The sequence below is a fragment of the Phyllobates terribilis genome, unplaced genomic scaffold, assembly GCF_046119375.1.
Source record: "Phyllobates terribilis strain yellow unplaced genomic scaffold, ASM4611937v1 Scaffold_4__5_contigs__length_816908805, whole genome shotgun sequence".
Lineage (NCBI taxonomy): Eukaryota > Metazoa > Chordata > Amphibia > Anura > Dendrobatidae > Phyllobates > Phyllobates terribilis.
In genome coordinates, this window is record NW_027362764.1 from 743,056,029 (window position 1) to 743,075,693 (window position 19,665).

A 19,665-nucleotide genomic window follows, 5' to 3' on the forward strand; every position below is an offset into this window, starting at 1 on the left:
GCACTGCGTGACGTCACAGCTAGGAAACACGGCCGCGCACAGGGCCGTGTCTCCTAGCAGTGACGCGGCTGGGCCAGCACAGGGAAGTTAACTGCTGCAGTGCTGGCCCGGCCGAAGAAGAAGCAGCGGCCGTGTGCCGCTTCTGGGGGAGCGGTCCGGGTACCCCCCCACTGTCTGCCGGTATGTGCCGCGGCGCCGCGCATATAATGAGGACAATCTGGCCATAGACACCCCCGGACCCCGGGCCCCCTGGAGGTTCGGGGCCCCGGGCGGTAGCCCAGATCGTCCTCATTATAATCTGCCTATGGCGCTGGGTCATGGGACGGAGCCAGAGAAGAACGTGGCTGGCATCTTAGAATACTGTGTCTAGGAGGTGATGGGTATGGGGGCTCATGTCATATCTTGCATACAAGACACACCTTGACTCTGGTGTGTGGGAGCACCTCTACCAAGAAGGAGAACATCATAATTAGGAGCCTCTGAATGTATCTTTTGTAATATAGCCGACTATAGAGTGCCCCCATAACATAACCAGCCACAGTGTTAGACCCCCTGATTGAACCCAGTGGTTCTCTGGACTTCAGTTTGAAAAACTCGGTATTAGATCAATAGTTTGGACACACCTGTTCATGCAATGGTTTTCCTTTTTCTTATTGGAATGTGCATATTGTAGATTCAGACTGAAGGCAGCAAAATCAGAAAGGTAAAGATATGGAGTCAAGGAGTAAAAAGATGTTTAATTCCTCACAGTCCCCCCTATTTTACTCTGATGACAGCTTTACACCCCCTTTGCATTCCCTCAAGCCGCTTCATCAGGTCGTCACCTAGAATGGCTTCCAACAGTCTTGAAGGAGTTCCCAGATGTGCTGAGCACTTGTTGGCTTCTTTATTTTTACCTTGTGGTTCAACTCATCCCAAACCAATAACAACATCAAGAAGTCATTGCAAAAACAGTTGGCTCCAAACTTTTGATAAGTACTGTACATGCAATGTGGTAATTAGTCTTTACTCTTGGCAATCCCTTTTTGTTAAAGGGAACCTGTTACTTTGGAAAGCATTATTTACCTGCAGAATGGTGACTCAGTGGTTAGCACTGTAGACATGTAGCGCTGGGATCCTGGGTTCAAATCCCACCAAGGACAACATCTGCAAGGAGTTTGTATGTTCTCTCCGTGTTTGCGTGGGTTTCCTCCGGGTTCTGTGGTTTCCTCCCAGACTCCAAAGACATAGTGATGGGGAATGTAGATTGTGAGCCCCAATGGGGACAGTGATGATAATGTATGTAAATAGCTGTGGAATTAATGGCGCTATATAAGTGAGTAAAATAAATAAATACCTGCAGATACAGGGATAATCAATAGGTGAATAGTGTTACAACGCTGCCTGGCCGCTGTACTTAAATTGCGGTTACTGGGAGAAAATTACCATATTTCCTCCTGGCGCCGCCGGCTTTCAGTCAAGGCAGCAGCTACAGTCACCGCTCAGTATAATATCTGTTTACAGTGTTAGCATCTGTTAGCACTTTGATTGACAGTCTGCTCTGCCATGAGTATGTGCAGCTCTTAATCATAAAGTTGGGGCATGCTTACCACCACCGCTCACAGTGCTGTGTGCTCTGACTGTAGCCACTCCTTGCATGCTGGCAGCTCCTGGGAGGAATCAAGTTTATTTTCTTCTGGTAGCTGCACTTTTGGTAAGGTGGCCGGACAGCAATGTAACACTTGTACATGAAAATGAATCCCATATCTGCAGGTAAATAGCATTTTCCTAAGTGACAGGTTCCCTTTAAGCTGATTACAGAATGTTCTGTTGCTGGGAGATCAATAGTAAGTGTTCTATTTACCTGCAGCACTCCTGCAGGGGAAATAAAGCATTACACATTTCCAATTTAAGTCTTCAACCACACAGGTTGTGCGGTCTATTTTCATCTCTCACTATTGTTGTGGCTTGCCAGTAAACCGTTCATCCTAAAGTGAATCAACAGCTTTGGCCTCATTCATCTTCTGTGATTCATGTACGTGTTCTGTGTTTTTATGGGATACATCGCATACCCATTATAGTCTATGTGGTTGCTACCTCTTGAAGCTCATCAAGAGAATGCCAAGAGTGTTCAAAGCAGTCATCAAAGCAAAAGGTGGCTACTTTGAAGAACCTAGAATATAAGACATATTTTCAGTTGTTTCACACTTTTTTGTTAAGTATATAATTCCACATGTGTTAATTCATAGTTTTGATGCCTTCAGTGTGAATGTACAATTTTCAAAGTCATGAAAATACAGAAAAATCTTTAAATGAGAAGGTGTGTCCAAACTTTTGGTCTGTACTGTATATATACTCTGTATCTATGCACACACATCATAATGTATTCATGTATATTCTGCAAACACATGGATACATTATCTATCATATATCCATTTTGAGCGTATGCTCATATAAACCACATACAAACCAACAGTGCCATCTAGAGTTCAGTCTAATGGAAGTGCAGGTGTGATGATAATGAACTTTAATTAATTGGAGTTTATGACTTTAAGGCCATGTTCACATGTTCAGTATTTGATCAGTATTTAACATCAGTATTTGTAAGCCAAAACCAGGAGTGGAACAATCAGAGGAAAAGTATAATAGAAACACGTCACCACTTCTGTATTTTTCACTCATTCCTGAATTTGTCTTACAAATACTGTTGTAAAATACAGAAAGTGTGAACGTGGCCTAACAATAATTTCAGCCCCTTTTTTTTTCTGGTCCTGGCTTCTTTAGTTTGTACTGGGGCTGACTTAGCACTCACCCCTCCCGCTCCTTACTTGGAGCCTAGCCTTAGGGCCAGCTAGGGCCAGGTTTCCTGCTCAGCGATAGGTGCAGAACCTATTTAGGGTCTATAAGGGAGCCAGGGTTTGCCTTTAGATCTATTTAGGGTCTCCACTCTCCCTTTCCCTAGTTGTAGGGCTCCCTCCCCTTTTCCAGTCATTATATACTGGGTTCTCCCCATAACTAGCATGAGAACTGTTCCTTGTAACTGCCATTTCTTAATTACATTTCGAACTGAGGAAAGGGCAACTTGAAAATGCTTTTGCAGAGTCGGTGTCTCGGCACATGTTCTCTCTTCCCTGGCAGAGATGTCGACTCATTCACCGCTGCGGCCCCCGTCCCACTCCTGCTCCTCTTCCCTCTGTTGCTGCTGCCCAGGGTCTGTGCATGGCTCGCAGATCCCCGGGCACTCTGCTTAGGGTGTGCAGTTGCTCCCGCCCTCTTAAAGGAACAGCGGGCGCCGTCCTAAAGTGTCCCCAGCCAATGGTCGGGAGACACTTATTATTTAAGGCACCTCCACCTGTTGGGAGGTGCATGAGTAACGTGTTAGTTTAGCCTTGCTTGCTTGCTAGTTCTAAGGTCCCCAGTGCTCGTATCTGAGTATACCTGTCCTGTATATCCACGCCTGCCATGCCTGCCGGTGTTACAGTTATATCTTCAAGCACCTGTCTGTCTGTATTTCAGCCATGCCCACCAGCACCTGCCTGTCTGTATATCAGCCGTACCTGCCAGTTCCTGCCTGTGTGGATACCAGCTGTGTCGGCCAGTACATGCCTGTCTGTGAGTCTACCGCACCAGTCATTATACCTGCCTGCCTTTTCAAGTCTACCCATTCCTGGCCGTTCCAGCTTCCTGCCCCTGTGGGGGTCAGCTGCCGTGTGTCCGTGGTCTGTCCTGGAGTAGTACCTGGCGTCCATTGGGAGCAAAGTCTAACCCCACCTTCAGGGGCTCTAGCGAAAAGTCAGGTGCTCACCTAGTCATGCCCCTCCAGGCTCTCCTCGGATCACGGCACAGTGGTTCCACCACCCAGTCCGTTACAGCTTTGCTATCTCCTTATAGCCTTCTCCTGCTTTGTGAGCCTCCACCATTTTCATTTTCAGAGTGTTGGACAGCTGCTTAGAAGAACCCATGGCTGATGTTTTTTGGCACAAGGTTAGAGGAGACTGAGATTTTATAAAGCTGGAAAATTTGCATCACCTGGCCTTTCCTAACGATGATGATGAACAAGCCATAACGCTAATAGGCTAAATAAGGTCTGAAACCTTGATCAAAGTTACCTGAGTACACAAATCTCCAAGGGTGCCCAAACTTTTGCACCCTCCCATTTTCTTTTTTGTAATTTTTAAAATGTAAAAGATGACAATATATATATTTTTTCCCTAAAATACAAAGAAAATGTGTCATCTTTAAAGCGAACCTGTCACCAGGTTTGACCGATATGAGATATGGCCAGCACCTTTCAGCCCTCATATACAGCATTCTATAATACTGTATATAAGCCCCTGATCCCACCTGCTAGAGAAGAAAAAGACTTTTTATTATACTCACCTACTGGGTGGTCTGGTCCAAGGGGTGTCGCTCGTCCAGGTCCGTCGCCTCCCTTCTTCTTGCGATGTTGCCCGCCTTCTGTGCTTCTTGTGGATGACACATCCCTACATCATCCACATAGTCTCCCCGGCATCGTGCTCCAGCGCAGGCGTACGTCTCTGCTCTGTTGAGGGCAGAGAAATGTACTGCAGTGTACAGGCGCCAGGAAAGGTCAAAGAGCCCCGGCGCATGCGCTGCAGTACTATACTCTACCCTAGTCAGGGCAGAATAGTAGGCCTGCACAGGAGCGTGATGCCTGGGAGACTGTGTGGATGACGTAGGGATGCGTCATCCACACGAAGCAAGAAGAAGGGAGGCCCCGGACCAGGACCAGCCTTACAGTAAAGTCCAACTTTACTGAACAGTTCAAGCACATCAGTCATTAACATGCAATTTCGAGCACAGCACCCTCCAGTTTCAGTATCATCAACACAATACATTTCAAGCCTCTGCTTACGTTCAGCTCAGACAATCCCTGTACTTGATACTTTTGTCAGCCCCAGGGGTTTCCTGTGTGGCATCACAGCACTCCTGAGATCTGTTACATCTCCCTCACGTGTTTCCCCATCTGGCTTTCTCTGTATGGGAGAGAATAAAGCACACTTCCCAGTGCCTAGTTCGGGCCGTAGGACCCGGACGTTACAAGAATTTCCACAGGAAATCTGGAGCGACCTCATGCTGCCAGAACAGTATGTACTCCACATGTCTCCATTCCACTGCAGTTTGAACCTGAACTTCACACGAACCTCACACTAACTCAGACTGCCCAGACCAGGAAATGCTTCCACTTTTTACTTGACCTTTTCCCCTTCCCATGCTGGGCTGGTCCCAAACATTTAACTGTATCATAACCTGTCTGCCCCAGCAGTCTGTTGCTGGGCAATCTTAATATTTCACCTACTTAACTACAGTCACTATCTTCTAACATGATGCACTAAGCATATTACACTTACAATGCCTATCATTGCGCAATATGCTCTATGTCCTAAACTCTAAACTATATCCTATACTGTACACTGGAAGGCCCACCACTGCCTATCTGCCCTAATGTTCCTATCTATCACTAACAAAACACTAAACCATGTTCTATTCTGTCCCTACCCATGAGCTGAGTGTACCAGGTTACCATTGTCATTACCAATACAGTACCCACACAGCAGCATCAGTACTTATAACACTCTATGCATTTTACATTACACCATAAAAACACAATACAACCGCATATTAGTAATTCACGCTACAATTGTTGTCTTCAGGGGAAAGTATATGACAGTCCCTGTCACACCCTCACAAGGTCGCCCTCCTTTGCCAGGGTCCCAATTTCACCACTATCTGCATCCTCTGAATGCAAATAGAGGTGAATGCAATGGTGGAGGGGGGCGCTTGGCTCCTTCTTCTTCCATTTAACGTGTGCAACTGAGAGAGCAAAAGTGATGACTTCACTATATCGTTTCTGCTGTGCGAAGTGTCAGTGCACACACCAAAGACCAGAGCAGAGCACTGGGGGAATGGGAGCAAGGTGATTACTGCATGTGTTTGTTTTTTTCCATGTGTGTCTGTATATGCCCATAGGAGGTTATATCAGGGCTCATGCTGTAAATAGAGAGGCTATGTGGGGGCTCAAACTGTATATAGGAGGCTATATGGGGACTCATATTGTATATAGAGAAGCTATGTGGGAGCTCATACTGTAATAAGAAGGCAATGTGGGGGCTCATACTGTATATAAAAGGCTAGGTGGGGGCTCATACTGTATATAGGAGGCTATGTGGGGGCTAATACTGTATATAGGAGGCTATGTGGGGCTTATACTGTATACAGGGGATTATGTCAGGGCTCATACTGTATATAGGAGGCTATGTGGGACTCATACTGTATATAGCAGGCTATGTGGGACTCATACTGTATATAGGAGGCTATGTGGGGGCTCATACTGTATATAGGAGACTATGTGGGACTCATACTGTATATAGCAGGCTATGTGGGGGCTCATACTGTATATAGGAGACTATGTGGGGGCTCATATTGTATATAGGAGGCTATGTGGGGGCTCGTACTGTATATAGGAGGCTATGTGGGGCTTATACTGTATACAGGGGATTATGTCAGGGCTCATACTGTATATAGGAGGCTATGTGGGACTCATACTGTATATAGCAGGCTATGTGGGGGCTCATACTGTATATAGGAGACTATGTGGGGGCTCATATTGTATATAGGAGGCTATGTGGGGGCTCGTACTGTATATATGAGGCTATATGGGGATCATATTGTATATAGGAGGCTTTGTGAGGGCTCATACTTTATATAGGTGGAATATGTTGGGGCTCATACTGTACAAAGGGGGGCTATTTGAGGTCTCATACTGTATATAGGGGGCTCTGTGGGATCTCATACTGTACATAGGAGGGCTATGTTGGATCTCATACTGTTTATAGGGGTATGTGAGAGCTCATACTGTATATAGAGAGCTATGTGAGGGATCATATTGTATATAGGAGGCTTTGTGAGGGCTCATACTTTATATAGGTGAAATATGTGGGGGTTCATACTGTATAAAGAGTGGCTATGTGAGGTCTCATACTGTATAAAGGGGGCTATGTGAGGTCTCATACTGTATATAGGGGGCTCTGTGAGGTTTCATACTGTACATAGGTGGGCTATGTTGGAGCTTATACTGTTTATAGGGATATGTGAGCGCTCATACTGTATATAGGGAGCTATGTGTGGGGCACATACTGTATATAGTTGGCTATGTGTGGGCTCATACTGTATATAAGAGGGCTATGTGTGGGGCTCATACTTTATATAGGAGGCTACGTCAGGGCTCATACTGTATATAAGGGGAGGTGTGTGGGCTCATACTATATATAGGGGAGCTGTATGTGTGCTCATACTATATATAGGGGGACTGTGTGGGTTCATACTACATACAGGGAGCTGTTAGGGCTCATACTGAATATATGGGGGCTGTGTGTGAGCTCATGCTATATATAAGGGAATTGTGTGTGGGCTCATTCTGTATATAGGGGGCTATGTGTGGGCTAATACTGTAAATAGGGAGGCTATGTGCGGGCTCATACTGTATATAGGGGCTGTGTGTGGGCTCTGTATATAGGGAGGCTGTGTGCGGGCTCATACTGTATATATGGGGCTGTGTGTGGGCCCATACTGTATATATAGAGGCTGTGTATGGGCTCATGCTATATACAAGGGGCTGTGTGTGGGCTCATACGATATATAGCGGTGTCAGCATGCTTAATTCTGCTCGATATTAATATACAATAGTAATTATAGTTAATGTTAATATTAATATGGAGCAGAATTCATTTCAGCTAATTGGTTCGGCCTCCACAAGAGTCATGGTTTCTCATGTGGCCCCTTGGGAAAATGAATAAATGTTCTAATAGATTAATTTTGGCTCACATCACACACATGATAGAAAGGGACTATAAAATTAAATAAAATCAAACAACAGTAACACATATAATGTCTGATTTATTAGAAAAAATAGAACTTTGTTTTACATAATATTTAAAAATATAAAAAAAATTAATTCCCCAACGAGATGCTGTTCAATGTACAAACCCGCAGCTGCTATATAAATACACGAGGGACGGATCACAGAATCACTGGAATCACAGAACTGCTCCAAGAATTCCCAAATATGATGATATAAACTAGAAAAATCAGCATTGACGATTATCTGCCCCCACTATGACGACCCCACCTGTAAATCTAATAATATATTATTTAACAGTTTCCTGGTTGTATTTGGTTACATATCCCTGAATTATAGATCCACGTTTCCCAGCATCCTGGTAAATCAGATTAGGTATTCCTAGGTCCAAAATGACCGCATAAATATATAGTTATATGGATATAGGATTCTCTTATATAAGGGCACGTTCACAAGTCGGATTAAAATCAGGCCACATTATGATTTAGGACATGGGTTTGCAGCAGAACCGCTGCAGATTTGCATAGGGATTAACCCCACTGTCTTTAAATAGGGCAATATTCTTAATTTTTTACTAAAATAATGTCACTTATTTTCATGGGTCATGTTTTTTTTGTCTCTGAAGCTTTAAATCTGTTTGGAAATATTTTAAAGCATGTGAACAGGGTTGCACAAAACACTGTTTCCCAAAAATTGGGATGTAGAATTTAAAATGGATAAAAAAACCCCCTGTGTTTAAAACAGTCTGAGATTTGACATATGTGAACATACCATAAGGATAACATCCCAAATATGAGCTATAAAAATAGCTATATTGGTTGTCATGCAGCTGAACAGGACAGTCATATTGGTTGTCATGCAGCTGAACAGGACAGTCATATTGGTTGTCATCCACCTGGACAGGACATCTTAGGAGCTTGTATATACAGGTGGTTGCTCTGATCTTAGGTGGAAATTTAGTATCCTCCACAGAGTAGAGGACATCTAATTCATGGATAATAATATTTCATGTTGTAACTATCCCGACATATTCAGCAATATATAATAATTTACAATATTTACAGGCAACAAGAAAAGTCCATGAAGGATCGTTCTTATAAAACATTGTACAAAAGTCACAAATGTACAAGAAACACACTTAGAAGTTCATTTGGCTCCTTCACATCAGAAAGCCGACATTTCTACTTCTCAGGACAGAATTACGTCTTGTTTTTACATCTTTTACCCCTTGTCTTTCATTATTTCTTATCCTTCCCGCTGCCTATGAGGAAGGGATTTAAAACAAGTCTGTGCAGCAGAGAGAGGCAGTGTACTGTACAGCAGATGAAACTTCCCGTGACCACTAGGTAAAGAAAGTCACATAGTCCATAGGTAAAATTGAAGTACCACATTGGCAGTGGAGGACTATGAGGAAGGAAGTGATTCTGCAGATGTCTATAATACTGAATACATTATGGGTGGTGCAGTTTGGCCTTTAGGTCTCCTTACACACACACACACACACACACTAGTATATTCTCAGGTTGGGGAACTTGGCGTTGTCAGTCTGGAGGAGGCTGGTGTCCCGGGGGCAGTTATTATGGCAGACACATGTGTTGATGAACATCACTTGCTTCTTCATTACTCTGTTGTTAGGACAGTGGAACTCCACCTGGGCGGTCCTGGTGCTGTGGGGGGTACAGCATCGCCCGTCGGTGCATTCACCACAGAACTTAGGCTTGTAGCTGTGTACGCTGACACATTTATTGTATTCAAAATGGACGGCTTTCTCGGATTTCCTCACTCGCATACATTTTTTCCCTTTCTGGAAGAGAATGAAAGAATAAGAACTTTAGTAAAATATTTATTGCATTAATGAGGAAATTCATGCCGTATAAAGTAGACAACCACCATGTTAGAAGAGTTACCTCCCCCACCAGAATGAACATTTATCCCTTTTCCACGGGCTTAGTCATTGGACTCCCACCAATCACTTCAACGGTGGTTCCAAGTCCCCCCATTCCTTTACATTCCTTGATGTCTTTGGGGCACTCGGCTGTATTATCGCCCTTATAACAATGGATAGCCGGGTACATGTGCGACCTCACTGTTCTCGCGATGAAGTGTTGTCTTGATTAGTAGGAATCCCAGAAGTTGGGTCCCCAGCAATCAGATATTTATCACCCTTATAAATATCCTGTAGAAGGATCATCAAGCTATGACTTGCCTCTTTTGGACACATCATACGAGGAAAGCAATCACTGGAGAAGGACATCATGGTCAGAAGAATAGAAGGAATAAGGCGAAGAAGAAGACCAGCAACCCAATGGCTTGATACTATCATGATAAGAGTGGAGAAGACCCTGGTGGACATATCTAAGCTTGCACAAGATTGATCTTCCTACAGATAGTTCATCCATCAAGTCGCCATGGCTCGAGATTGAGTCGAAGGCCGTTAAAATAAAATAAAAAAATATATATAGCTTTTAAGAAGTAAAATTATGGATTGTTCAAGAACCCCATCATTGCTCTCCAGATCCATTAACCGACCGTAAGCTGCTGATTACAGGAGCCTGTATTCTGAGAATACTATGCATCTGACATTACAACAAAGTGGTGTCTCATGTGATGGAGACAACCCTGATCCTCACCCATCTCCGTGTCAGGGTGAGTAAATGGAGGTGTACCTTTTCTATGAGCCCCTCCGTCTCTTCATCACATGGTCGCACCATGCAGAGGCGGATCTGTTTCTGCATTTCACACCGCCGATTACGATTCGTCACCCTGTAGGAGTGGCCCATGCCGCATGTCTTAGAGCAAGCACTCCACTCTGTCGTCTGCTCGATACAGTTGGTGCCCATATCTACTCCAAATGTGGCCTCGGGTCTATAAGCTGCGCAAATAGAAAAAAGCTTATATTTACTATCCTGTACTGATCCTGAGTTACATCCTGTATTATACTCCAGAGCTGCACTCACTATTCTGCTGGTGGAGTCACTGTGTACATGCATTACATTACTGATGCTATACAGATGCTGAGTTACATCCTGTATTATACTCCAGAGCTGCACTCACTATTCTGCTGGTGGAGTCACTGTGTACATACATTACATTACTGATCCTGTACTGATCCTGAGTTACATCCTGTATTATACTCCAGAGCTGCACTCACTATTCTGCTGGTGCAGTCACTGTGTACATACATTGCATTACTGATCCTGAGTTACATCCTGTATTATACTCCAGAGCTGCACTCACTATTCTGCTGGTGCAGTCACTGTGTACATACATTACATTACTGATCCTGTACTGATCCTGAGTTACATCCTGTATTATACTCCAGAGCTGCACTCACTATTCTGCTGGTGGAGTCACTGTGTACATACATTACACTACTTATCCTGTACTGATCCTGAGTTACATCCTGTATTATACTCCAGAGCTGCACTCACTATTCTGCTGGTGCAGTCACTGTATACATACATTACATTACTGATCCTGTACTGATCCTGAGTTACATCCTGTATTATACTCCAGAGCTGCACTCACTATTCTACTGGTGGAGTCACTGTGCACATACATTACATTACTTATCCTGTATTATACTCCAGAGCTGCACTCACTATTCTGCTGGTGCAGTTACTGTGTACATACATTACATTTCTCCATCTTGCACTAATCCTCAGTTACAGACTGTATTATACTCCAGAGCTGCACTCATTAACTTTTCCTATAAAATCATTATCTATGGATAAATATTCAATGTTAGGAGGAATTTGGCTGGATCTTCTGTAGATCATCCCTCCCCCCATGGGGAAATATTCCTGGATACTTGGTCTACCTCAATTTATTTATTTTTTAAGCTTATTGAACTTATTTCTCACCAGCCATAGCGAAGCCTCCAAATGGCACTTCTTCTTTTGAGTCGCACACCCACTTCTCGCAGCATTCCCCGGGGATGGACACTTTTCTTGGGAAGGGGCAGTCAGGTCCTGGCAGCTGTAGGTCCAGGTTACATCTTGGGACGCAGCCGATCTGTCCATCCTGACATGAACAGTGGTATTTACAGCTGGGCTGGAAGGTTTCCCCGTTGCTGTATATGGCACCATTAAACATACATTTACCTCCTTCCAGCTCTAAGATGAAGAAAGGAGAAAAACAATATTAATAATGAGCAAGAAGGAGATGTAAATTATCGTACATGTCTATGCTGCCAGCCTTTCTCCATTTTTAATGGTACGCTTACCCATACATATGCCCACGTCCCTTTTCGGCTCTGCACTGAAGTCACAGTATAAGCCCAGCTCCTCTTGGCATGGCAGCACCTCGGAGCAGACCTCCCCTTGCTGCCTGGCACACACTGGACAGCAGGCACAACCATCTAACACCACCGGCACATAGGGAGCACAGTTTGGCGGTTCCTCTGGACAAGGTCCACACTGTGCTGGGCATTTCTGAGAGATCGCCTGCAGGGTGAACATAGAGAAATGATATATATTGGTAAATCCTTACATTCTCACATATATGTACATGCAAGCCGAAAAAAATGGAGAAGTTCTCCAGCATCCTTGCAATAACAGGAGTGTGCTTTATGTGGCCGAGCAAGCATTTTCAGTACTCCCCTGCAGTGCAGGACCGCCCACTTGTCCTTTTGTAAAATCATATAATTCCTTAATCAGTGAGCTCCCTCTAGTGGCCGACAGGAGAATCTAGAATTTTATCATTTAAAAACGACGCTGTTTAGTCAAGTTTTGATCCAAATCACAAGCCATTAATTATTATTCTTATGTTTTTATTAATTGTTTTTTTAATAAATAGTCTTAAGAACAGGGACATTGTACAAGAAAAAGTTGTAAGACTTTAAATTGTAAAATACTTTGCATTTAAACTTATCGCTAATCAGTTTTTGTTCTTCTTTCATTCCCGCTGCTCCCGCCTGTTACATGTTTTTTAATACAGTCCTAAAGCTATGGGCCTTTTAATTGCCAAATATGCTCATTTTTATGGTCTTTTACAAGAGGGTGTGGCTCACAGGATTCTCTGGGAGTGTGTCTTTAGGCTGCTGTGCATTATTACCCAGGGAGCAACGCCTCCTTGGTAAAGACCATAATAATTAGCATTATTAGCTCTAAATTAAATTGCCTAACCATGTCGCATTTAAAAAAAAAATAAAAATGGGTATGACCTTTAAACAGTTAAAGAGTACCTGTCACTTGGCATAAATATGTATTTTTTTACCTGGTGTAAATGCCGCTGTTCTCCTGAATCTGGCGATGTTTCTCTTTTGTTCCTGCGCCTCTCCGTTCCTGAAATATGGCCCCTTTTTCCCTGTTTATAAATGTTGTATTTAGCTAAGTGGGTGTGGTTCTCAACATTTTACTGTGGGTGCCTTCTTAAGGACCACACCCAGTCAGATAAGAGATTTACATACAGGGAAGCAGGGGTCTTATCTCAGGAACGGAGAGGCGCAGGAACACAAGAAAAACAAGGCCGGATTCAGGAAAACAGCAGCATTTACACCAGATAAAAAAAAATGTGTATTTATGGCATGTGACAAGTCCCTTTTTAAGTGTATCACTCTATGCACAGCAGACACAGCAGAAGTAGCAGCACATATCTCTCATCTATACTGGATTTTAGGCTGGATTCTGACATCAGTGTATAACATTCTGAGTGTGGATCGCGATCCACGGACAGGCCCAGGGTCTCCTGACAAAAATTTGACAGCCTCATGTATGCATATAAGGCTGTCGAGTTGGGGTCAATCTGTACTTGGATCATGATACACAGACATCAGAAATTGGCCTTAGGGCAGGTGCAGATGAGCATATTTGCTGTCCGAGTGCGATCTAACAAAATATTGCAATGCACGTGGACCATTATTATTCTATGGGGCTGTACACATGTCCGATTTTGTCCTCGGAGAGAGCCGGTCCAAGGAACAAAAATCACTGCATGCCCGAGTTTGAGCTGATATTCGGATCGCACTTGGCCAAGCAAGTCAATGAGTGTGTAGGAAACATTGGACTGCACTCGGATGACATCTGAGTGCAGCCCACTGCCTTAAAGAATGGGGAAGATGGAGAATTTTTTTCCCTATCTACTCGAGAGAATCGGATCACACTCTGATCAGAGTTTGATTAGAGTGTCATTTGCATAATCAACCAGATGAGAAAATCTTCGGTCAACTGCACGAGCCCTTAGGCTGATTGCTCTTTCCTTCACTGATACATTGTATAAAAAAAAAACAGCTGTATGAAAGTAAGTGTGATACCATGCATCCAAATCTCCGCCTGGTGTGATGCCCAGTGGCCACAAGATTGTGAAGCCAAATTATGCAGCCACTGGGCATCACCTTTTAGAGTTCGGAAATGTATTTCATTCTTTGAGAGCAAGAAGAGTTCTTAGAAAAAGAAATTGAATTAAAACACAAAGTATGGGAGAAAAGTTGCAAAATTCTGTTCTATGTACATAAAACTGGAAAACCTCGGAATGGATAGAGACCGGTCGAGATATTCAGCATAATTATGTATTCAGACACCGGAATTACTCTGCTGATGGGAGAATTTGTTAGAATCATATAAGAAAATAGAGAATAAAAGCGACATTTCATCTTGAGTGGTTACATACATAGACTGAGATACAATGACTTACTGTATGGATGAAGAGGAATGTGCACAGGGCAGGCAGCAGGCTCCGTCCACACATCATCATGTCCCCGGAGCAGAGAGTTTTGCTGATTTCCACCTTGTTAGGATTAGTATTCTGTATTTTTCATTCGCCTTCACCCTGTCCATTTATAGGGCGCTGCTATGCCCGGTGCTATCCTATTGGTTGCACTTTTTGGAGTGGGCAGTAGCTAGAAAAATGACGATTTATAAAAAAAAAACAAAAAAAAAAAAACCCCACTTTCCTTTCTCTACCATTCCCTAAAAGAATCCCTGGTTATGGACACTAGATGGCAATGTAAGAGTTTTTCCGGAGGTTGGAACACGTAATTTTTGTGAGATGGAATGCGTTTTCCATCCCAACTCATGGAACTGATTTGTGTCGGAGGAACTGATTACTCATCTGAACATGAGGAATGCCTTCTAAAACCACATGTCCAGACGTCTCGTACAGTCTGGGGACGTGCGGGCGGAATCTACTGTACTCACATTAGTGGATGATACTGTTATATAATCTCAATTACAGAAGAACATTCAGCCTCGTGTCCAGGAAAATGTTCTCATTTAAGGACATTGAAACGTGGACTACTAATGGTAAAGAGAACTATCTAGTCCGTAGGCCCATCTGTTCTAGTCGTTGGACATTTTTCTCTAACTTCGGCAGGAGCGTACATAGAAATCATCGGGCCCCATAGCTCAAGTTCTAATTGCCCCCACCTCCCCCAAAAAATGAACTAATATTTGGAGGGGGCACAGAAGAGCATATCTCACAACTTTGCAGCCAGCCCTTACAAAGTACCGTGATCTTCCTCCAACTGAAGCCCTAAATTACCCTTTGATTTCCCCCATAAAGGATGATGCCAACAAAAATGCCCCCCAAACACAGTATGATAGCCCCACGCTGAATTGCTCCACAGTACCATCCACACGCACAGTATGATGACCCTACTGTATACCCTCCTTCCCATCCTGTCTCCCAGCAAAGTATGGTGACTGCAATACAGTATGAGGCCCCAACTGTGATCCCAACACGCAATAAGATGGTCTCCACACAGCACTCCATACAGTATAATGGCCTTCCATACAGTATCATACAGTATCATGGCCCCCACACCACTCCACACAGTATGATGGCCCCTGCTAGATCCCCAAACAATATACTGGTCCCCACAAAGCCCTTCAAATAGTATAATGGGCTTCATATAGTCCTCCATATAGTATAATGGCCCCACATAACCCTCCATATAGTACAATGGCCCCACATAACCCTCCATATAGTATAATGGGCGACACATACAGTAGCCCTCCAAATAGTATAATGCCCCCCCATAGCTCTCCATATAGTATAATGGCCCCACATAGCCATCTATATAGTATAATGATCCCCACATAACCCTTCAAGTAGTATAATGCCCCCCATATAGTATAATGGCCCCCACATAGCATTCTATATAGTATAATGGCCCCCACATAGCTCTCCATATAGTATAATGAGCCCCACATAACCCTTCAAGTAGTATAATGGCTCACACATAGCCTTTCATATAGTATAATGGGCCACACCTTACCTTCCTTATAGTGTAATAGCCCCTACAATGTACACATTGATTATAAAAATATAATACCTCTCCTCGTTACTCCATTGCTCCGCTCTCTGCAGGGAGTGCTCTGAAGCTCTGCACTGCTTGGCACAGCGGGCACGATGCAGTGATTTTACCACGTCCACTGGGTTGAGACGTCAGAGCTCAGATGCAGAGGGAGAATGATGGAGGACGGCTCCCTGTTCCATTATTGCGCGTGATGCCGATCTGCGTGATCTGCCGCTTTTGGCAGTACGCCACTGATCTTAGAGCTTATGTGACGCGCCCCCTGGGCCGTGGGGATACCCGGAGCCAGGCCTAGTGGATGCTGGGGGTTGTAGTCACCGTGGCAGTGACCCGGTCCGTGACTCAGGGCGGTCAAACCAGGGTAGTCTATGTGTCTCTGTTATATATAGTCCAACTACGCCACCTGTGGAATGCGGTTATTGGGAACCGCCGCTGTGGAGCAGTCCACTGAAGCTGATGGTGTGTGCAGCAAGGTGATGCGACTTCCCACAGGAAGAGTGGAGCTTCAGGGCAGCGTGTATGGATTATGGTGGTGATAGTGCGGGGATCAGTAATGACAACACGGAGTCGTTGAAGTGCAGTCCCAGGGTCTTTTCTGGTGACAACTATATAGGCCCCAATGGGAGTACTTGCTAGGGATGAGGGCCTGGTCAGTCTGGGAGCAATCCTAGAATCCTCCTGGCCAGGTGGAGTTGTAGGCCTGCCGTTCTCACTGTACTCTTTGCCTATCCCACTTATAGTCGTGTGGTAGTGACGCGCCCCCTGGGCCAGTGTTGTTTGGGGGATACCCGGATCCGGATCAGATGGGGGTTGTAGTCTCCGAGTGGCGGTGACCCGGTCCGTGCCCAGGGTGTCAAGCTCAGTGTGTGGCAGTCCTACAGATGTTGCTGGATGTTCTTTAGTGTCGACTACGCCACCCGTTGATTTGCGGTCAATACGGCCGCCGCTGCAGCAGGGTCCGCTGAGGCTGGTGGTGTGTGTGCAGCTTCTGGTAGTATAACCCCCAACGGGAGGGGTATAGCCTCAGGGGGTCAGTTGTAGAGGGTGGTGGTTGTGGTGGTGCAGTGAGGGTGGTAATAAGACTCAGAGTCGGGCTGTGCAGTTCAGGGTTTTTACTTACTGCTGTTGTGCTGGTCACTCCGGCCTTGAGTGACCGCCCGAGCCGTGCTGCGTCCACCAGGTCCTGGACTCTGCCAACCCTCAGGTAATTCTGGAGCGTGATCCTGAGCTCCCTCTCTGACGTTCCTTTTCTCTGGCCTTCCCCACCAGGGATCCACTTATGTCCGGCTCCCTCGGGCCTCTTGTTGGTAAAACCCTTGTCTCTGGGTTCCCTGACCCTATACTTGGTGTGCCTTCGCAGTGGATTTAGTGGGGGGTCGTGGCAGATCCTGCCCACAACCTCCAGTCTCTGGCTGAGGATTAGTGCCCTCCACCAGCTTGGGATCCGGTACCCTTGTGCCAACCCTTCACCCTTCTGGTTGTATTTGGGCTCTTGGGGTTCCCTCTTCTTCCCCTCTGGGTCCTTTTCTTCTCCTCTCTCTCTTCTTTCAGGACTGCTTGACCCTCTACAACAGACTGACTGGTAACTGTCTGCCTGTCTGACCCTGATCTAAGATGGTTCCCACCTTATATACTCCCTCTATGTGTGAGCTCAGGTGACCAGCACCCAATGAGCTCCTAGCATTACCCAGACTGCTCCCCCTATCTGCCCCTACACTACTGGGATGTTCCACCCCCCTCCCACTCCAGCCAGGGACAGACACTGTCGTACCTGCACATATACCTAGTGGGAGTACCATTGATCTGTCCCCCGGAAATGGGATGTATGTAGTGCATGCAGCCTACTGAGCTCAGTTCCACACTCCATCCTTACCCGGGAGTGGAATACCACACCTCTGGCTTGAGGTGTAATATCCCTGTAGCAGCCGAATCCTCAGGGTGCTACAGTAGCCCTCGTCCCTGAGTGTAACGTGCTGTGCTCACCCATATGGCTGGCGACTCGGATCCCGTGTATTCCTCGCTCCTCTGTGACTGATCTTCTCGTGTGGCTGAGCCTCCGGGCTTCTGTTGGCCAGGAGACCTACAATCTCCTGCCGTGCGGTTTCTGCTGCTGGATATACAATCCCCACAGCCTCGGACTCCGGTTCTCTGTATGTGCTCCGGCTAGGACGAGCTCTGCCAGCTCCAGTCCTCAGCTCCTTGCTTCTTCGTGTCCTACTTGACTCCTCACACTAGACTGACTCCAGACTAACCTAACCCCGCCTCCAGACCCGGTTATAAAGGGCAGGATCCTCCCCTTTCTGGTCTGGAGCAGGAGGTATTGCATGTTATGTCTTCCTGGCCAGGAAACCCCTGTTTTGCTCCCAGACATGGTATTACTACCACTGTGGCAACCAGACCCTCTGGGGTGCCACATATGCAAACATCTGTGAAGCTCGGTCAGCATGGGTGTCCTGAACTGCAGTCAAAAGCCATATATATGCCTATAAGAAGAGAGACCCGTTTACAGTCTGCGCTCTGACTGAGTTTTACAGACTTCTGCATGAGCCCTTACGCAACTCCAAGGGGTCCAAGTGAAAAAAATTATCAAGGTGCAACGTTTCAGCTTCCCAACTGAAGCCTTTACTAAGGGGAATGTGTTAGAAGGTATGTAATATGATAGCAGCATGATGTAGGGACAGAGATCCTGATTCCAGCAATGTGTTAGTTTACTAGGGGCAGCATTTGTAATACAATCACAGTTTTCTCTGCAGCAGATCTAGCAGAGCTTGGAATGCTGAGCTGTGAATAACCCCGCCCACATCACTGATTGGCTACTTTGTTTGTACACTGAATATTGACAGAAAGCTACCAATCAGTGCTGGGGGCGTACCTGGACAAGGAGGCACTAGACACCTAGTCCTGCAGTTATAATTTCCTGCTGATAAAACACTGATTTTAATAAAACAGCAAGACACATCAATGGAATCAGGGTCTCTGTTTCTACATCATGCTGCTGCTGTCAGATTATAGAAAAAAATCTGCTGACAGATTTTCTTTAAATCTGATAAAAGCTTTAGTTTGGAAGCTGTAACTTAGGTGAACGAAACTCCACATTTTTTCACTTGGGCCTCTTGAGTGCTGCCTATATTTTGCACCATCATTAATAAATTTGACATTTTTTATACTTCTTACAAATACCCAATTTCCATAAACGTCTAAAAATTGTGACAAAGGTACAAAAGGTGTCTGTGAAAACACAATAAATTTGCCACATTTTGTGTACTACTTTTTGGTACAATATGTGCTAAATGCATAAACATTTTTGCTAAATAAGTTCCACCCATGGTTTGGTTCAGTATTTGCGAAGAAATGTCTGAAGCTCAAGCAAAAGTAGAGCAAACCTGAGTATCAGAAGAGATCAAGATAAAGCAGATCTAAATCCTCATTCAGACATTTTTTTTTTTTTTACATTTGTTATTTCGTTCTTATTTTTGTGTTCTATCCCACCACCCCCTGAGATCCCCACCTAAAAACTCAGCAGAGTGTGTCGAAGTGTGTGCAGTGGGAACTG

General features: G+C 44.9%; 1 protein-coding gene across 1 annotated transcript; it reads right to left on the minus strand.

The window, feature by feature from the left end:
* Positions 1-7,934: 7,934 nt before the first annotated feature.
* On the minus strand, positions 7,935-14,645 carry CCN3 (cellular communication network factor 3). The gene is made up of 5 exons (XM_073679821.1): positions 14,492-14,645; positions 12,084-12,303; positions 11,722-11,973; positions 10,525-10,730; positions 7,935-9,662 (listed from the first exon to the last, which is right to left on the minus strand). The coding sequence occupies exons 1-5, from the start codon at positions 14,549-14,551 to the stop codon at positions 9,366-9,368; spliced, it is 1,035 nt and encodes a 344-aa protein (XP_073535922.1). The 5' UTR covers positions 14,552-14,645; the 3' UTR covers positions 7,935-9,365.
* Positions 14,646-19,665: the final 5,020 nt, after the last annotated feature.